This window comes from Moschus berezovskii, chromosome 26, assembly GCF_049115385.1.
Source record: "Moschus berezovskii isolate FMDL1 chromosome 26, NW_MosBer_1.0, whole genome shotgun sequence".
NCBI classification, from domain to species: Eukaryota; Metazoa; Chordata; class Mammalia; order Artiodactyla; family Moschidae; genus Moschus; species Moschus berezovskii.
The window spans coordinates 24,345,616-24,365,914 of NC_142485.1; the positions used below are offsets into that span (position 1 = coordinate 24,345,616).

General features: G+C 39.3%; 1 protein-coding gene across 3 annotated transcripts in view; it reads right to left on the bottom strand.

Annotated features, from left to right (window-relative positions):
• Positions 1-20,299, bottom strand: part of MSR1 (macrophage scavenger receptor 1) — an 81,413-nt gene that overhangs the window by 21,995 nt on the left and 39,119 nt on the right. For all 3 annotated transcript variants that reach the window (XM_088832616.1, XM_088832617.1, XM_088832615.1), the window contains exon 8: positions 20,003-20,056. In XM_088832616.1, the coding sequence (XP_088688742.1) occupies positions 20,003-20,056 (54 nt within the window). The remainder of the gene's footprint in view (positions 1-20,002; positions 20,057-20,299) is intronic.

A 20,299-nucleotide genomic window follows, 5' to 3' on the forward strand; every position in this document is an offset into this window, starting at 1 on the left:
CCTGGTGGTCCAAAAAAATAAACCAAACCAAACAAAACCATAATACAGAAGTAATATTGTAACAATGCAATAAAGTCTTAAACAAGTGGTCCACATTTAAAAAAATAAAAAAATACAAGTTCCCAAGTGATGCTGATGCTATTATGTTCCATACTTCAAGAACCATTAACCTAAAGATCATATTACACATTTTAAAGAGAAAGCATGTTATATAAGAAACAACTATAGATGCTTGTATTCAACCCGTTGACCTCATTTATTTCAAAAAGAATGGCTTGTAGATTTCTTCCAAATTCCCTGTGCTTGTAGGATTTTAAGGGAGATTTAATTCCTTAGTGCCAAATACATCTGGACGTGCCTATGTTTATCTCTCACTTAAATATTTTGAGTTATAAATGAATTGCTGGTAGCTGATCACACTTTGATGATCCCTGATCATCTCTGAACTAACAGAATGAAACGAAGCAGGTCAATAGATTCATTCAAGTGTCAGTATCACACATGCAACTACTCTGTTTTGGAAAAAAGTTCATTTTATCATTTTGAAGAGGCTCAACCACAGCATGTTTCTTATAAGATCGTAGATCAGAATTTTCCATGAATGTGGTTGTAATAATGCCTTCAGTCAGTCAGTCAGTTCAGTCGCTCAGTCGTGTCTGACTCTTTGCGACCCCATGAACCACAGCACGCCAGGCCTCCCTGTCCATCACCAACTCCCAGAGTTCACCCAAACCCATGTCCATCAAGTCGGTGATGCCATCCAGCCATCTCATTCTCTGTCGTCCCTGTCTCCTCCCACCCCCAATCCCTCCCAACATCAGACTCTTTTCCAGTGAGTCAACTTGTCGCATGAGGTGGCCAAAGTATAGGAGTTTCAGCTTTAGCATCAGTCCTTCCAGTGAACACCCAGGCCTGATCTCCTTTAGGATGGACTGGTTGGATCTCCTTGCAGTATAAGGGACTCTCAAGAGTCTTCTCCAACACCACAGTTCAAAAGCATCTATTCTTCTGCAATCAGCTTTCTTCACAGTCCAACTCTCACATCCATGCATGACTACTGGAAAAACCATAGCCTTGACCAGATGGACCTTTGTGGACAAAGTAATGTCTCTGCTTTTTAATATGCTGTCTAAGTTGGTCATAACTTTCCTTCCAAGGAGTAAGAGTCTTTAAATTTCATGGCTGCAATCAGCATCTGCAGTGATTTTGGAGCCCCCCAAAACAAAGTCTGACACTGTTGCCACTGTTTCCCCATCTATTGGCCATGAAGTGATGGGACCAGATGCCACGATCTTAGTTTTCTGAATGCTGAGCTTCAAGCCAACTTTTTCACTCTCCTCTTTAACTTTTATCAAGAGGCTCTTTAGTTCCTCTTCACTTTCTGCCATAAGGGTGGTATCATCTGCATATCTGAGGTTATTGATATTTCTCCTGACAATCTTGATTCCAACTTGTGTTTCCTCCAGCCCAGCGTTTCTCATGATGTACTCTGCATATAAGTTAAATAAGCAGGTTGACAATATACAGCCTTGACGTACTTCTTTTCCTGTTTGGAATCAGTCTGTTATTCCATGTCCAGTTCTAACTGTTTTTTCCTGACCTGCATACAGGTTTCTCAAGAGGCAGGTCAGGTGGTCTGGTATTCCCATCTCTTTCAGAATATTCCACAGTTTGTTGTGATCCACACAGTCAAAGGCTTTGGCATAGTCAATAAAGCAGAAGTAGATGTTTTGCTGGAATTCTCTTGCTTTTTTGTTGATCCAACAGATGTTTGCAATTTGATTTCTGGTTCCTCTGCCTTTTCTAAAACCAGCTTGAATATCTGGAAGTTCACGGTTTATGTACTGTTGAAGTCTGACTTGGAGATTTTTAGGCATTACTCTGCTAGTGTGTGAGATGAGTGAAATTGTGTGCTAGTTTGAAGATTCTTTGGGATTGCCTTTCTTTGGGATTGGAGTGAAAACTGACCTTTTCCAGTCCTGTGGCCACTGAGTTTTCAAATTTGCTGGCATATTGAGTGCAGCACTTTCACAGCATCATCTTTCAGGATTTGAAATAGCTCAACTGGAATTCCATCACCTCTACTCACTTTGATCATAGTGATGCTTCCTCATGCCCATTTGACTTCACATTCCAGGATGTCTGGCTCTAGGTGAGTGATCACACCATTGTGGTTATCTAAGTCATGAAGATCTTTTTTGTACAGTTCTTCTGTGTATTCTTGCCACCTATTCTTAATATCTTTTGCTTCTGTTAGGTCCATACTGTTTCTTTCCTTTATTGAGCCCATCTTTGCATGAAACATTCCCTTGGTATCTCTAATTTTCCTGAAGAGATCTCTAGTCTTTCCCATTCTATTGTTTTCCTCTATTTCTTTTCACTGATTGCTAAGCAAGGCTTTCTTATCTCTCCTTGCTATTCTTTGGAACTCTGTATTCAAATGGGTATATCTTTCCTTTTCTCCTTTGCCTTTTCCTTCTCTTCTTTTCTCAACTATTTGCAAGGTTCCTCAGACAACAATTTTGCCTTTTTGCATTTCTTTTTCTGGGAATGGTCTTGATCAGTGCCCCTGCACAGTATCATGAACCTCTGTCCATAGTTCTTCAGGCACTCTATCAGATCTAATTCCTTGAATCTATTAGTCACTTCCAGTGAATAATCATAAGGGATTGGATTTAGATCATACCTGAATGGTCTAGTCATTTTACCTACTTTCTTCAGTTTAAGTCTGAATTTGGCAATAAGGAGTTCACAATCTGAGCCACAGTCATCTCCTGGTCTTGTTTTCTGACTTTAAGGAGCTTCTCCATCTTCGACTGCAAAGAATATAGTCAATCTGATTTTAGTATTGAGCATTGAGTGATGTCCATGTGTAGAGTCTTTTCTTGTGTTGTTGGAAGAGAGTATTTGCCGTGACCACTCTGTTCTCTTGGCAAAACTCTATTAGCCTTTGCCCTGCCTCATTTTGTACTCCAAGGCCAAATTTGTCTGTTACTCTCGGTATCTCTTTACTTACTACTTTTCAATCCAGTCCCCTATAATGAAAAGAACATCTTTTTTGGGTGTTAGTTCTAGAAGGTCTTGTAGGTGTTCATAGAACTTGAGCTTCTTCAGCATTACTGTTTGGGGCGTAGACTTGGATTACTATGATATTGAATGGCTTGCTTTGGAAATGAACAGAGATCATTTTGTTGTTTTTGAGATTGCATCCAAGAACTGCATTTCAGACTTTTTTGTTGACTATGATGGCTACTCCATTTCTTCTAAGGGATTCCTGCCCACAGAAGTAGATATAATGGTCATCTGAGTTAAATTCACCCATTCCAGTCCATTTTAGTTCGCTGATTCCTAGAATGTCGATGTTCACTCTTGTCATCTCCTGTTTGACCACTTCCAATTTGCCTTGATTCATGGACCTAACACTCCAGGTTCCTGTGCAATATTCTTCTTTACCACAAGGGACTTACTTCCACCACCAGTCACACCTGCTGCTGGGTGTGGTTTTTGCTTTGGCTCCCTCTCTTCATTCTTTCTGGAGTTATTTTTCCACTGTTCTCCAGTAGCATATTGGGCACCTACCAACCTGGGGAGTTCATCTTTCAGTGTCCTATTTTTTTTTTTCCCTATCATACTGTTTATGGGGTTCTCAAGGCAAAAATACTGAAGTGGTTTACCATTTCCTTCTCCAGTGGACCACGTTTTGTCAGAACTCTCCACTTTTAGGAGACTTTTAGTTCAGTTCAGCTCAGTTCAGTCGCTCAGTTGTGTCCAACTGTTTGCGACCCCTTGGACTGCAGCACACCAGGCTTCCCTGTCCATCACCAGCTCCTGAATCTTCCTCAGACTCAAGTCCATTGAGTTGGTGATGCCATCCAACCATCTCATCCTCTGTCATCCCCTTCTCCTCCCACCTTCAATCTTTCCAAGCATCAGGGTCTTTTCCAATGAGTCAGTTCTTCACATCAGGTGGCCAAAGTATTGGAGACTTTTAGGAAGTATACAAATATGAATCCCTCCTCCCCTGAGGGACAGGCCCCCTTGGCTATGTATTTCATAGTGCAGTCTGCCCCAGACATCAGGCACAAAATTCAGAAAGCAACTGTTGGGATCAGACTCCAGTGAGTCATTTGCTCCAATTGGCTTACTCAGGTTTTAAAAATAGGATATGGCCAAAATGCTGAACATACCCAGAAAAATATGCAAAAGACCTAAATGATTGCAATGTTTTTTTCTGCTCAGAGACCACCAACTAATCTTCCCACTCATTAGCATATGAAATTGCCCATCCTATAAAAACTAAACACGCCACATTTCATACAGGAACTTGCCCTCTGTGATGGCCCACACTCTCTCTGTGGAGGGTGCTTATCTCTGAGTCTGAGTAAATCCACTTCTCACCTATCACTTTGCCACTCACTAAATTCTTTCTGCAATGATACATCAAGAACCTGAGCTTCATTAGGTCCTGAAACCAGGTACCATGGGTTTGGGCAGGGTTCAAATCCCAGCACATGGGTTCAAGTTCCAATCTGAGGTACACAGTTTGAGTTTATTTCTCAAAATGAAATATAAATCTAAAGTTTTTACTTTTACGAGTTTTGAAAATTTTGAGATTTACATTTTTAGGTGAGAGTACTTGAATATATTATCATACTATTAAACACCTTACTTATTAATTTTTAAACTACTTTCCTATTTAATACTTAACCTCTCAAAGAGGAGCTTTCAGCCCAATAGGTTGAACTTCTGCAGACAGACAAAACCTACCTTATGGTTTCAGAAGGAATACATTTGACTTTTGTTATTTCCAAACATGATGGATCTTGAAAAGGCTCATGGAGACCAGTAATGAGTAAAATATGGCCTTTAAGCCAATCCTAGGTTTCTGTTTATTTTGTAAATAAAGCTTTAGTTTATTTACTAAATAAACCTCAAAATTCGCCAAGCAAGGCTTCAATAATATGTGAATCAAGAACTTCCAGGTGTTCAAGCTGGATTTAGAAAAGGCAGAGGGACCAGAGATCAAATTGCCAACATCCATCCCTTGGATCATAGAAAAAAGGAGAGAGTTCCAGAAAAATACCTACTTCTGTTTTATTGACTACACCAAAGCCTTTGACTGTGTGGATCATAACAAACTGTGGAAAATTCCAGAGACTGGAATACCAGACCACCTTACCTGCCTTCTGAGAAATTGGTATGCAGGTCAAGAACCAACAGTTAGAACCAGACATGGAAAAACAGACTGGCTCCAAATTGGGAAAGGAGTATGTCAAGGCTGTTTATTGTCACCTTGCTTATTTAATGTATATGCAGAGCACATCAAGCGAAATTCTGGGCTGGAAGAAGCACAAGCTGGAATCAAGATTGCCGGGAGAAATATCAATAACCTCAGATATGCAGATGGCACCACCTTTATGGCAGAAAGTGAAGAAGAACTAAAGAGCCTCTTGATAAAAGTGAAAGAGGAGAGTTAAAAAGTTGGCTTAAAACTCAACATTCAGAAAACTGAGATCATGGCATCTGGTCACTTCATGGGAAATAGATGGGGAAACAATGGAAACAGTGTCAGACTTTATTTTCTTGGGCTCCAAAATCACTATGGATGGTGACTGCAGTCCTACCCTATAATTAAAAGACACTTGCGCCTTGGAAGAAAAGGTATGACCAACTTAGACAGCATATTAAAAAACAAAGATATTACTTTGCCAGCAACGGTCCATCTATTCAAAGCTATGGTTTTTCCAGTAGTCGTGTATGGATGTGAGAGTTGGACTATAAAGAAAGCTGATCGCTGAAGAACTGATGCTTTTGAACTGTGTTGTTGGAGAAGACTCTTGAGAGCCTTTTGGACTCCAAGGAGATCCAAGCAGTCCATCCTAAATGAAATCTATCCTGAATATTCATTGGAAGGACTGATTATGAAGCTGAAACTGCAATACTCTGGCCACCTGATGCTAAGAACTGACTCATTGGAAAAGACCCTGATGCTAGGAAAGATTGAATGTAGAAGGAGAAGGGGATGACAGAGGTGAGTTGGTTGGATGGCATCACTGAATCGATAGACAGGAGTTTGAGCAAGTTCAGTGAGTTGGTGATGGACAGGAAAGCCTGACGTGCTGCAGTCCATGGGGTTGCAAAGAAAAAAACATGACTGTGTGACCTAACTCAACTCAACTGAAAGCTTTAGTGGAATGCATCCATGCCTATTAGTTTACATATGATGTAGATTTGCTTTCAGGCTACACAGCAGAGTTAAATAGTCTGACAGAGACCTTCTGGTATGCAAACCAAAAATATTTACTAGCTGGTTATTTTCTGAAAAAGCTTGGCAACCCCTGATATAACTGAAAACACAAGACTAGTATGACAGCGGATATCAGTAGGGAAGAACCTGCCATGTGACCCCTGGAACCAATAAGGCTATAATTAATCTCTACTTACTTTTCCAGTTTAATGCTTTGAAAACCTCTTTGCTGCTCCTTTCTTGCTCCCTTTACTTCAGTTACATAATTACTCACATTTCCAAATAAGCCTTCCCTCCTTTATTCCTGGGGCTTTGGTGCCTTGATCCCCCACACCCTCTCCTCCTCCCAGACTCCACCAGCACCTCCCATTTCTTCATCTCAGCGCCCAGTTTTGATAGGTACTCTTCTCAAGCTCTCACAGCACTGAAAGTGTTAGTCACTCATCTTGTCTGACTCTTTGCCACCCATGGACTGTAGACCACCAGGCTCCTTTGTCCATGGGATTCTCCAGACATGAACACTGGAGTTGGTTGCCATTTCCCTCTCCATGGGGTCTTCCCCACCCATGGATTGAACCCAGGTCTCTCATATTGCAGGCAGAGTCTTTACTGTTTGAGCTACCTGGGAGCACAGCACTACTGACCTACAAAGCACTGGAAACTGGCTTATTTTTGCCCCCATACTGAAATCCTTCCAGTTATCTTTTCAATACCTGACCAAAGATACTTGATGAAGCGTGATGGTATAAATGAATGAATGAATTTTGAGCTCTTCTTGATATGTGATCTCTATTACCTGACTGGATTAAATTGGCAAATGTTTAAAATACCAAACACTGAAAGGAATAGTATTTAGTATGTCATCCGTCTCTAGAGAGAATGTGCAGAAGCAGTAAAGGAAATTGTGCAGGGAAGGTTGATTTAAAAAAGAGTCCTATTACAGGAAAAAAAAAATACATGGTTGTCCACTAAGAGCCCTCTAATGTGGAATAGTCTGGTGGGAGGGTTTGATCAGAAGCCTCACAAATTCCAAAGCCTGATTTTATAGGTTTAGCGGATTTATCTCTTAGTGGCAGACTAATGTTGAACAGAATCTTGGGACTAAATGTCAATTCAATTTACAACCAGAAATGTAATTGCCTCAAAAAAACAGGAATATTTTTAACTACTTGACAAGGCCATTTTCTCTCTGTGGGCAATCTGTGCAAGAAGTCAAATCACAATCAGTGAATTATTCGTTTAATTAATTTATTAATTTACAATGAGGCATAGCAGTGAGATTTTGCCTCTGGGATTGGCCCGTGCTCTTTTGCTTAACACATTTTTCTTTCTATATGTTAATATATTTCATCAGGTTAGGGGATTTTACATATCTCTGCTCTGATTCACTGTGGTTTAATTTTCTAAAGACAGTCTTACTATACTTATTTCCTAGGGTTGGAAGGAAGAGTAGAGTACTGATAATTTTTATATATTTTTAAAAGTCTACAAGAAAGATAAAAACAATATGTGAAATACTTATACAAATAGCTCATTCATATGTCTATAATCATAAGGTATCAAACAAAAAATAATGAGTGGGTAATTTACAGAAGAAGGTTTTTTAATCTGAGAAAATAACTTCAAATTAGTCCAAGTTAACAAGTTCAGTGGCCATTATTGGTTTCTTTGTTTGCTTGTTTGTTTGTTTACTGTAGGCTTATTTTTAAAGGAAGAAGTAAAACAACTACATTAAATATCTGGAATAAAGGAATAGCTAAATTAATTATAGTATATATATTAGGTGGATAGTTTTAGAGGCATTAAACATAATTGTCAAAGGAATCATGTAGAAAATGAAAAAAATGGTAATATAAAATTAAGTGACCATATTAATATTTCATTTTACTATGCCAAAAAGTTGATATTTAAAAAGACAAGAAGGAAGTATCCAAGAAAAATGATAGTAATTCTGTATAAGAGACAGGAATTGAATATAAAATCTTTTTCTTATTTTCTGAAATTATAATATTTTTAATATTAGGATTAATCAAAATAAGTGGTGGCCAGATATTCACTAATGTCTTTACTGTTTTAAAGGGTCTATTACTCAAATAAAGCCTAAATTTATAAAACTGAGGAAAAGAAAAAGCTTAGAATGAGAGATCTTGTATAATGTTATTTATATAAAACAGAAAATAATACCATCTACCATTTATGCAAACATACATATGTAGTAAATATACAGAAGCATGAATGGAAACAAATATGTAAACTCCATGATGGAAGTTTAACCTAGAAAAACAAGGCAGGCAAGCATAAATGGGACTTCAACTGTGCAAGTTAACAGATTTCTTTAAAAAAAAGTAAATATGTGCAGTCATTATGGTAGAAGGACAACACTTCTAAAATGCAGGTGGTGTATACATGATTATGTATCAGCTATTTGTTGTAAATGCTCTTTCTTCCTGTCTTTATATTTGAAATCTATTTTAAGTCTCATGTTCATGGGGCTGCAGATTGAGCCATCCATGAGCCCAAAATAAATTATAGAAGTGCTTCATATGTAAGTCATTTCTTGAAAGTTAGGAAAAAATATATGAATGTGCCAAGCATAGAACAGGAAGGCAGGAGGGCACAACCTTCAAAAGAAAGACAGAGATGCTGCAGACACCGCATAAACTGGTTAGCACCAGCTAGGTCCAGAATGGTGGACAAGTGAACTTCCTAGAGCTTCAGCCACATTATACACTTATTATAATACATCAGAAAGCTAAACTCACAGAGACACCAGGACAGTTCTAAGCCCAGCCATAAAAAGCCAAAAGTGAGCGGTGACCCAGTTCCTGGAAATCTCCACCCCATCCCCCAAATAATTGGAATAATCCTCCCACTCATTAGCTTATAAAAACTAACCACCCCACATTTTAGTGCCTCTTACCTTCTGAGATGGCCCAGACTCTATCTATGGAGTGTGTATCTTCCCAAATTAGCCGTCTTTTACTTTACTATGACTCTTGAATTCTTTCCTGTGGGAAGCCAAGAACCCACACTAGGCACCGTCCCAGGGACTCTCCTGAGACCCAAGACGTGACCATCCTTTGCACCCCACTTTCTTTCCTGCAACAAGCTCCAGCTTTCAAAATTTTAATTTTGAAAAGAAAAGTCAAGAAGAATGTGAACTCTGAGGCATCTCTGCGTGTGTCCAGCACTGCTACTTGAGTGGATGAAAAGAACGGAGGTTAAAATGACTTGAGGAGTGTAGTTATTTCATTTCAGTTATCATATTGCTTGCCTTATTGTCATGCTTTATTTATTTTAAATCATTTATTGGAATTATGATTTAGGGTTAAATTTATTACTCAGTGGTAATTATTGTATTTGAGTCCCAAATGTAACAAAAAAATTTTTGTAAAAGTCTACTTGCAAGTTGACCCAGAAGTTCTTGTAATATAACAAAATTCCTCCGGAAAGGGACCTGATTTTCTTTGTTTAAGATAATTAGTCTTGTGATGTATTTAGCTATGAAAGACACAATCTGGTGTGAAATAGAATTTATATTTTATGGCAAGATTAACAAATTTAAACATAAATTTTTTTCTGCCCTTTGGCCTCTTCTCCCTGCACTGTTCATTGTATATCTGCATTATGCGTCAACCAGACCTCACCCATTAGCAGAAATACCTGCTCAGCCATAAACAGCAACAGTGTCTTAGCATCAAGACAACTCCTTAAAGATAACGTTCCCTCTAGAGCTGGTAAGGGGTCACATGACCTAGCATGATGACCTGAAGATCTGGATTATGTAAACTCCAATAATAACATTATTTGATGTACATCCCTCTGTCTCAAAAACTTACGTAACTGGGCCTTGACTTCTAATGGAGCTGTCTGAGATGCTCTTCCTAAGCTATCATCCTCAAATTTGGCTCAAATGAAATTTTCCATTTCTTCCTTCGATTGATGGATTAATTTTTCTTTTACAATGGATATCAGATGTCTGCAGAAATATGCTGAATTTCTTGGAAAAATAATTTGACAGATTTTGAATCTTAATCTGGAAATTGAAGGAAATAAGTATTCTGGAAATCCCAAAACAAAGTAAAGAGGAGAAACAGGAGGGAGAAGATCCTAGCTGAGCAGAGGTGTGTAAAGTTTTTTGGCTTCAGGGAAGAGTCTGAGGATAGCGGCCAGTGAGGAAAATTTGGTGTCGAATCTAGTTGGTTTTCAACAGAGTCAAATTGAAGGTTCAGTTTCATGTGAAGAGCTGACCTATTTGAAAAGACCCTGATGCTGGGAAAGATTGAGGGCAGGAGGAGAAGGGGACGACAGAGGATGAGATGGTTGGATGGCATCACCAACTCGATAGACATGGGCTTGGGTAATCTCCGGGAGTTGGTGATGGACAGGGAGGCCTGTCATGCTGTGGTTCATGGGGTCACAAAGAGTCAGACACGACTGAGCAACTGAACTGAACTGAACTATAGTAAATGGCCACAAACTGTGCAGCTTAAAACAACAGAACTTTATTCCTGCAGTACTGGAGGGCAGAAGTCTGAAATCAAGATGGTGGCAGAGCCTTGTTTTCTTTGAAGCCTCTGGGGAGAAATCCTTCTTTGTCTTAAGTTTCTCATGGCTCCACCAAGTCTTAACATTCTTTGGCTTGTAACCAGATCACTGTAATCCTTGTCTCTCTCTCCATGTGGTCTTCACTGTGTCTCTATGGCCTTCTCTTCTTATCAAGATGTCCATCACTGGCTTCAGGGCCCATCAGAATCCAGCATGACCTCAGCTTAACTACACCTGCAAAGACCCTACTTCCTAATAAAGGCACATTCTAAGGTTTCAGGAGAAAAGGAATTGCTAGAAACCCTATTAAACCCACTATCACAGCTGTCACGGGGATTTGAAAGAGGAGATGAAGGGAATATAATTTTTTCATATTTTCATCAAACTGCTTTAGACAGGAGGCATTGGAATTGCCTTAGAATATGAGGGTGGTGCTCAAACAATTTATTACAATTTTATTTCAGGATTCAAGGACTGACCCCCACCCCCACCCCGTCCCAGATTTCAGGACTGAGGAATAGCTGGGTAGTAGACATTTGGTTGCACTGGAAATGAGTGACTTAGCAAAATTAACCATGATGATAGTGAACACCCATAGTTCAATAACCAAAAGATTGAGAATGTGTTGCCTCAAAATAAACGGTAGTAAACTCAGATGATACTGAGTAAATCTGTTACAACTTAAATGTTCTTACTTTGCAGTGGATTAAGCAGGATGTGAGTGAGAACACAGCAGAAGCAGGGGGTGAGGGTAACCGGAGCACCCAGGAAGGGTCCTGGAGGGTAAGCCACAGTGGGAGATATTTATGGGACACTTGTGACTCAGACGGTAAAGCGTCTGCCTACAGTGCGGGAGACCTGGGTTTGATCCCTGGGTCAGGAAGATCCTCTGGAGAAGGAAATGGCAACCCACTCCAGTACTTTTGCCTGGAAAACCCCATGGACTGAGGAGCATTGTAGGCTATAGTCCATGGGGTCGCAAAGAGTCGGACACGACTGAACAACTTCACTTCACTTCACTTCATGTGCAAGCAAGTAACTCTGCTGGCTCTTCTAGGGAATCTGACCTTGAGATTCACACTGTAGAGCGCACAGTGGCCAGAGAACCAGGTTAAGGGGACAAATGATCCGTTGTGACCTGGGAATTCCCTGGTGGTCCAGTGGTTAGGACTCTGTGCACTCACAAAAGAAACAGTCTTGTATTAGTGTAAGATGATGTTTTCTGCAGAACAGGAAGCCAGGACCCGGTTCTCTGGGGAAGGAAGGAAAGCCACTGGGGCCTCCAAGCTTGTGGAGACATGGGAAGTGGCGTGTCGGGTCTCTCTGCTCCATCTGAACTCTGGCACATACCTGGGTGAATTGTAAATTGTGCTGATGCAAAAGACCTGGCTGGAACTGTAATGATTTTTTTTTTCTTTCTCATTATCTCTGCTGAGAGTCAAGCTGTGAGACAGCTGGGATAGGTCCTAAAGAGGACCAGTGCTAAGACCTAGACTCATTACGGTTTTAAATCTCTATTTCCATTTACAAGACATATTAGTTATACAGACTATTAAGGAACACATCTATTGCTTCTTAATAGGACACTGTGTTTTTAGCAACCATTTGTGGAATCATATAAAGTTGAAAACACCACATAACTGTTGAGAATGATCAGTGTTTATGTAAGTTACATGGAGCCATCACTGCTTAGGGACACTGCTCTGCTGAAGCCCAGTTGGGCCACTGAGGAAAGAACAGTGAGCAGTTAAACAAGAAACATGACGAAAGAAATGGGACATCTGAGCAGCAACATAATTGGAAAAAAAAGTGTTCAAATTAAGCCAGTTACTGAAACAAAGATAGAATATTAACAGGTAGCTTATTCCCGTGGCACACATGAGTACCTCTCAGCAAGGTAATGGAAGTTTGGTGAATATTCCAAAAAGACTATGTTTCTGAGTTAATATACTCTAGGGGGAGCCTGGAGGCAGTGGCTGAAATGGGATATGAAGGAAGAAACATAAACAGAGATTAAAGGAGAATGCTTTCTTGGAATCTGACCTAGTGGAATTCAGGTTCTAAGAACTTTTTCTTCCTTAAGGTCTTCAAATGATTAGGCCCATCCTAGATAATCAAAGTGCTCATTACAAATCTCTTTCTCTCCCTTCCTTCTCCCTCTCGCCACACCCTCCATGTGATATATTCGTGGTATTTATATATAAAAATATAGAAAACTAGTGTCGGAGTGTTGGATGGAGTCATAGAAACAAACAGGAACTTTGCAGATCAACACACCAGGTTTTGCTTTTCTGTTCTACTACTTATTAGAGGTGAGCTTCAGTTTCTAATCTGTAAAATGAGAATGATGATAAGACTTACCTCAAAGGCTCTTCTGAAGATCAGATGAGATAATGCATTAAAGCCCCTGGTGCTGAGCAAATGTTCTCCAAACACTCATGATTATAATTATTTTATGGTTGGAGAAGAAGCCTTGACTTTGGTCAGCTGATTGCTTTGAGAAAGACCGGGATTCATTCAAGGGTGTGCTGAGTCCTCAGCAGTAATCAAATGAAAGACATTGATATTTCATATCGTGGTATGAGTTTCACTGTATGTAGTCTTATTGGGCAAAAAGCACAGTAGAAAACACGGACATTGTACTTGGTTCATTTAGGACAGAGAATCACACAAAGTATTTAATTGTACAGCAGGAATTCCATTTGCCTGAAACACATACACTTTGAAGTTAGGGTGAGAACACAGCAAACTATTAGGACAAGCGTAAGAACTTGATGCAGACTTATTTTCTTTTTGGTATATGTTATTAAATCGGGTGTCATGTGTGCATTTGAACTGGGCATTCAGCATCTACTTTTGTCTACAGAAAAAGCCCTTCTGCCCTCATGTGGAAAGTTTGGGTTAGTATTTCACACACTTAGAAGTTCTTTGCAGTCTGGGGAGCCAGATAGCTTGTGAACTGAATCCCCTAGCATGGTGTCCCAGGGTGTCTGGGTTCAGGGGTCATCCTGAGGCCAATGTAGACCAAGTCCTGCTGGAAGGAAAGATGGCTCCCAGCTGTCGCCTGGCCCCCAGCACAGAACAAGGTAGGACATCCAATGAAACCACAGGCAAAGAGATCTTCAGACGTCTGCAATAATTGGCTCCTCAACGTTGCTAGTTTGCTAGCATTTAGGATGGGTGGTCTGATTGCTCCCTGCCCCCCTTCTCCTGGAGACCTTAGTGTCGAGCCGGCACAAACCCAGAGTCCACTGACAACTCTAATTTGTTTCAACCTTTCCTGGAGCTTTCTCATCAGCAGCGTTGTGGGCTCGTACTTCGTTCCTCAGAGCCTGGAACTCCTGTTTTATTAGCCTGACATTTTGTTCTGACCTGTGTTGACAGCTTCTGGCCTCTGGTGGGCACTCTGTTTAGTCGCTCCTTTTATTTATAACTTACGCTCTTTTCCTCAGCTCAGACAAACTCATTGATTTGTGATCTGGTCACACTTGCGTTGCTCTATCTAATGTAAAATCTTATCCGAAGTCTCCAGCATCTCTCTTTTTGTCCATGGCATTTATTTGGCTTCTTGCATTTTCATCTGGCACACACTCGTGTTCTGATTATGGATTTAAATGTCTGCATTAAACCAGTGAGAAAGAATAGCTCCGGGTTAGAGAGACCCACCGGGTTAAGCACTTCATGATTTTATAGAGCATCTACACACACAGAGTATCTTATGTGACCCTCACGACAACCCTGTGAGGTGAGTGATACAATGCCCATTTCACAGGCGAGGAAATGAAAGTGGGGAGACACACAGGGACACTACTGAGAATTCTCCTAGAACCTTCATATCCTGAATCCTGGGACTATATGTGTTAAAACTTGAAGGGAAGGAAAGGTGAGGAAATTCCATCTGTTGATTAATAGAAAGAGATAGACACTCAAAATGAACAAGGAATCCCATAGCTTTCTTTTTTTGTAGTTTGTCTTTTCCTACTTTTTCTTCTTTCTCATTTTTAGCTTTTTTAGCTAAAAATATCTCCAGTTCTACTGAAATATTTCTTTTTCTCCAGGATCTATACAGGATATTTAAAGCACAAAGAATTGCTTAAAAAATATTTTTCTTTATAGTTTTTATTGAGTAACATAACTAACACACTTAGAAACTTTGTTTTTACATGTGCTTTTACCAAGGATATTAAATGCAGCAGGCTGGTGAAAAGAGCTTTATAGAATAAAAAAATTTCAGCATTTTTTTCAGCATTATTTTTTTATGATCAAAATATTCTTGCTTGAAAGAGCCAGGTAATTTAAGGCAACAAATTTTGATTTTTTTTTTTTTGGCTAAAAAATGTTGAAGGAACTGCCCCAGCTCCACTTGACTTCATAATAAAACTTGAAAAATATATGCCATAAACTGGAGAATAAGAAGACAAGAAGGTAAACTAAGCAAATCAAAGTCAATTTACCATTTTAAAATTCTAAGGAATTGAAGACTCTTGATCCCCTCTGAACACCCACGGAGCCCAGTTCCTTCCCCCATCTAGCCCTGTTCTAATGTATAACTGCTTGTGTCCATGTCTATGTTTTACAGGGACAATTAGTTCTGGAAGACCAGAGATATCAGCTGTCTTATTAGCTGTTAAGTCTAGCTCCAGGAGGTATATGGTAAACATACGCTGAACAAACAAATGGATTCCTTTATGGCATCGCTATTTCTGGCTGAGACTGATACGTTTGAGGGTAAAGAACTCACATATAATCTGTACCATGAAATTTCTCCTGGGAGCCAACGAATTCAGGAGACACTAGATGAGTGGATGGCAGAGTGATCCTGGCCTGGCTCTGAGGAGGGTAGGAGAGAGCAGTCTCCAAGTCAATACATGGAGGAATCCCAGCTCAGGGACAGTGGTCATGGAGAGGTGCTGGAGAGTGGACAGGTATGAGCAGGGGAGCAGAGGCCCCAACAGCACCAAAGGACCAGGAGAGGAAGGCGTGCTGAAGCTGACACCACGTGGGAACCAAGGTCGTTTGGAGGAGCCACAAGGGGATCCTGGAGACAGTTGTGCTGATGACTTGTCCAGAGATGAAGGGCCTTTTAATGAGATGGTAGCACAGGGTGTCCCGCCCAACCCACCTGATCTTCAAAGGGGCCTGCCCTAATACGATCAGGGAGTTACGCTGCTCCTGACACATATATGAAAGAGGAAATAAGAATGAAATTAGAACATGCTCTAGCACCATACACAAAAATAAATGCAAAATGGATTAAAGGCCTAAATGTAAAACCAGATACTATCAAAATCTTAGAGGAAAACATAGACTGCTCTCTGACAAATATCACAGCAAGATCTTTTTTGACCTACCTCCTAAAGTAATGAGAATAAAAACAAAAATAAGCAAATAGGACCTAAATAAACTTATAAACTTTGGCATAGTAAAGAAAATCATTAACAAAATGAAAAGACAACACACATAATGGGATAAAATATTTGCAAAGTGACCGACAAGGGATTCATTTCCAAAATATACAAACAGCTCATGGGGCTCAATACCAAGCAAATATCCCAATCAATAAATGGGCAGAAGATCTAAATAAACATTTCTTCAAAGAAGATACACACATGGCCAAGAGGCACATGAAAAGATGCTCAACATCACTAATTACCAGAGTAATGCAAATCAAAACTACAGTGAAGTACCACCTCACACAGGTCAGAATGGCCATCATTTAAAAATCTACAAATGATAAATGCTTGCAAGGGTGCGGAGAAAAGAGAACCCTCCTACACTGTTGGTGAGACTATAAATTGGTATAGCCACTACTAAGAACAGTATGGAGGTTCCTTAAAAAATTAAAAATGGAACTACCATATGATTCAGCATTTGCACTCCTGGGCATATATCCAGAGAAAGCACATGTACCACAGTGCTGATTGCAGTACTATTTACAATAGCCAGGACATGGAAGCAACCTAAATGTCCATCAACAGAGGAACGGATAAAGAAGATGTGGTGTGGAAAATTACTCAGCCATAAAAAAGAATAAAGTAATGCTGTTTGCAGCAACATGGTTGGACCTAGAAACTGTCATATTGAATGAAGTGAGTCAGACCCAGAAAGACAAATATAAGATACTGATTATATGTGGAATCTAAAAGAATGGTACAAATGAACCTAAATGCAAAATGGAAACAGAGTCATGGATACAGAAAAGAAAAAAGATATTAAAAAAAAAAACAAACAGTTACCAAGGAGGAAGGAGGGAGGGATAACTTGGGAGATTGGGATTTTTATATATACTCCACTATATGTAAAATAGATAACTAACAAGGTCCTACTGTATAGCACAAGGAATTCTACTTAATACTCTGTACTGATCTATAAAGGAATAGAATCTAAAAAATAGTGGATCTATGTATATGCATAACTGATTCACTGTGCTGTATAGCAAAAATTAACACAACACTATAAATCGACTATGTGTGTGCGCTAAGTCGCTTCAGTTGTGTCCAACTCTGCAACCCTATAGACCGTAGCTGGCCAGGCTCCTCTGTCCATGGGATTCTCCAGGCAAGAATACTGCAGTGGGTTGCCATGCCCTCCTCCAGGGGATCTTCCTGATCTAGGGATTGAACCCGAGTCTCTTATGTGTCCTACATTGGCAGGTGGGTTCTTCACCATTAGTGCCACCTGGGAAACCAAATCAACTATATTCAAATAAAACTTAATTTAAAACAAGCTGAACCCCCCCTCCAAAGAAAATAGGAAGTCAATGATTATTTTCATTGTATTTAAATCACACTTGAAAAATATTTTTAAAAATTATAGCAAAATAATTCAACATCAATTTTCATATATCAGAATTAATTGAAGATGTGGGGAATAAGGCACTTTCATACAGAAAAAATTGGTGCAACTTTTTAGGAACCATTTGCAAGAATTCACCAAATTGTAAAATGCATGTCACCTTTGAATTATTGATTCTACTTCTAGCAAATTCTCTATTAAAAAACATTCCCAAAAGATCATGTAAGAGAGTGCTGAAAGTAGCATTGTTTCTTAAAGCCAAGCTAAAGCAAACAAAAATCATCAAGTGTTCATCATTAGGGAATTGAATGATATATTATGCTAATTAGGGCAGCAGTATATTAATAGAATAATGTGGAGCCACTGAGAGAGAAAAAAGTACCATTAAGTATTGCCATGGCAGAACATTGGTATGCTCAATGAAATAAGACAGAATACACTGTGTAGATGTTTCTGGATATGATTCTTTCCGTGTTTCTGAAACATTATGGAATTACATACTCTCCATGGGAGGATACATGGAGCGGAATCTGGAGGCTATATTCACACATTTATACATGGAAATTCCTCTTAACACTTCTTCAAAGAAAGCAAGCACATAAACTTCAAAACAGCCATGAAAATACCTGTAACTGAAAACATTTCTGAACACATCTGGAAACAAAAAATGTTCAAAGCATTTGAAAGCCTCAGGTAACAAAAGAAAGTGTGCAAAATAAAGGTTTCCCTTACTTGCCAAGCTTGGCCAGAGTCGAGGTTAAGAAACTCAGAGAAGGTCTTAAGAAAAGACAAGAAGGAGATAAAGAACCAAAGATGGAGATTCCCACAAACAGAGGAGCCTGACAGGCTACAGTCCTTGGAGTCACAAGAGTCAGACACGACTTCGTGACTAAACCACCGCCAAAGGAAGAGATACATTTTGAGATAAACATGCAGATAGAGAAGAATTACACAGGAGCTCAATGAAAATAAGTGGGTGATGGGGGAAGAAATGGAATAAAAAGTAAACAGCTGATCAAAGTGATCACATCAAATAATAAATGGACACAAAGGAGACTTTTTCCTATCCATGAACTGTAGCCTGTCAGGCTCCTCTGTCCACGGGATTTTCTTGGCAAGAATACTGGAGTGGGTTGCCATTTCCTTCTCCAGGGTATCTTCCTGACTCAGGGATTAAACCTGTGTCTCCTGAATCTCCTGCATTGGCAGGTGTATTCTTTACCACTGAACCACCTGAGAAGCCCCCAATACAATAACAACACTAATAATCTAATAATCACTGACTCCCACTAAAGCACTTTGAGGATAAACAATACTCAGTATTGTTCAATTTAAGGGCACACACAGTTCAACAATGAAGAAATTATGGAAACGATTGTAGAAAGCATCATGTGGTTATACCAAACTTAAATGGCTGGCATTCACAATGGTGACCCTAAGTTGCCTAAATGTGGCACCTCACACACTATTAGGTTAAAATAATTGTTTTTAATAAGACATAAAAATTAGTACTGCATTTTTAAAACAATAATTACAATGGAGAACTGCTAGATTTTTATGGTTCCATGAAAGGATTTGCCAAAATCTGTCTCAGTCAGATTCCTGATGGGTTAAGATTATGATCATCTCTGTGTGTGTCACCTATTCTCGCAGGCAGACACTCACATACACATTATATGCAGTGCCTAGTGTGAACACAGAGGAGGAACACATTGGTTTCTGAGAAGTCAAATGTGAATTCCTCTTTCCCTTTCAAAACCTTTTCATTATATCTGATAGATTCAGACTAGACATACAAGTGTTGACTTATAAAAATAAGTCATCTAATATTTAGTTTTCAAGGTCCAATTTACAGATTCTCTACATATAAAATCACCATTCCATTCACAGAGAGTCCTGTTGTGAAATCTATGCTATTGCAGTTTTGAAGGTCTGGGATATTGAATATCACTTGTCAAGTTTTTATCAAAACAAAACACAAAAAAACCCAGCTGTCACAGAATTAGTCTGTCAGGGTTCTTAGATTGTGCAAATTCCTATATGTAACATTTCGGTTATTTCAGTTAGTAGGTAAGGAGGCTATAATTGTTTCTATTCATAAGTTTGATTTTCCTTCAGCAGATTGAAATTGGCTTGAAAATTGAGCAATTTTCTGTGTGAAATTTTTAGAAAATTACGCTTATCACAAAAACTAAATACAAATGGGTAATGAGATTTAGAGTTGTGTAATTTAATCTATCTGCTTTATTCCAATTAGCACAGTTTACTTGTAGAAAACCATGGCCAACTTTCAGAGCATCTGTGGATCAACACTGAAGTTCTGAACCTCTACCTCAAGAGCAGCCCACCACTGTCACAAGCTTGTTTATTACAAAGGCACACAGGAAAAAAACCAAGAAATTATAAACTTACTTTGCAAGCTTCCACTCCCTTTTTCTCCCTTCTGGCCTTTTTGTCCATTAAGTCCTTAAAAAAAAAAAAAAAGGAAAAAAAATTAATTTAGGCAATTCACAATGCTTGCCCTAAAAGGAGACAGAGTATGGCAAGGTCATCTAGAACATCAATGTATAACAACCTACAGATGCTCAGACATAATAATGTTGATGATGATGATGATGACGATAGCTATCATTTTAGAAGGCTATTATGAACTTGGCATTTTATGGGTAGGTCCTTTACATACATTATCTCAGATTCCTTACCAGGGCG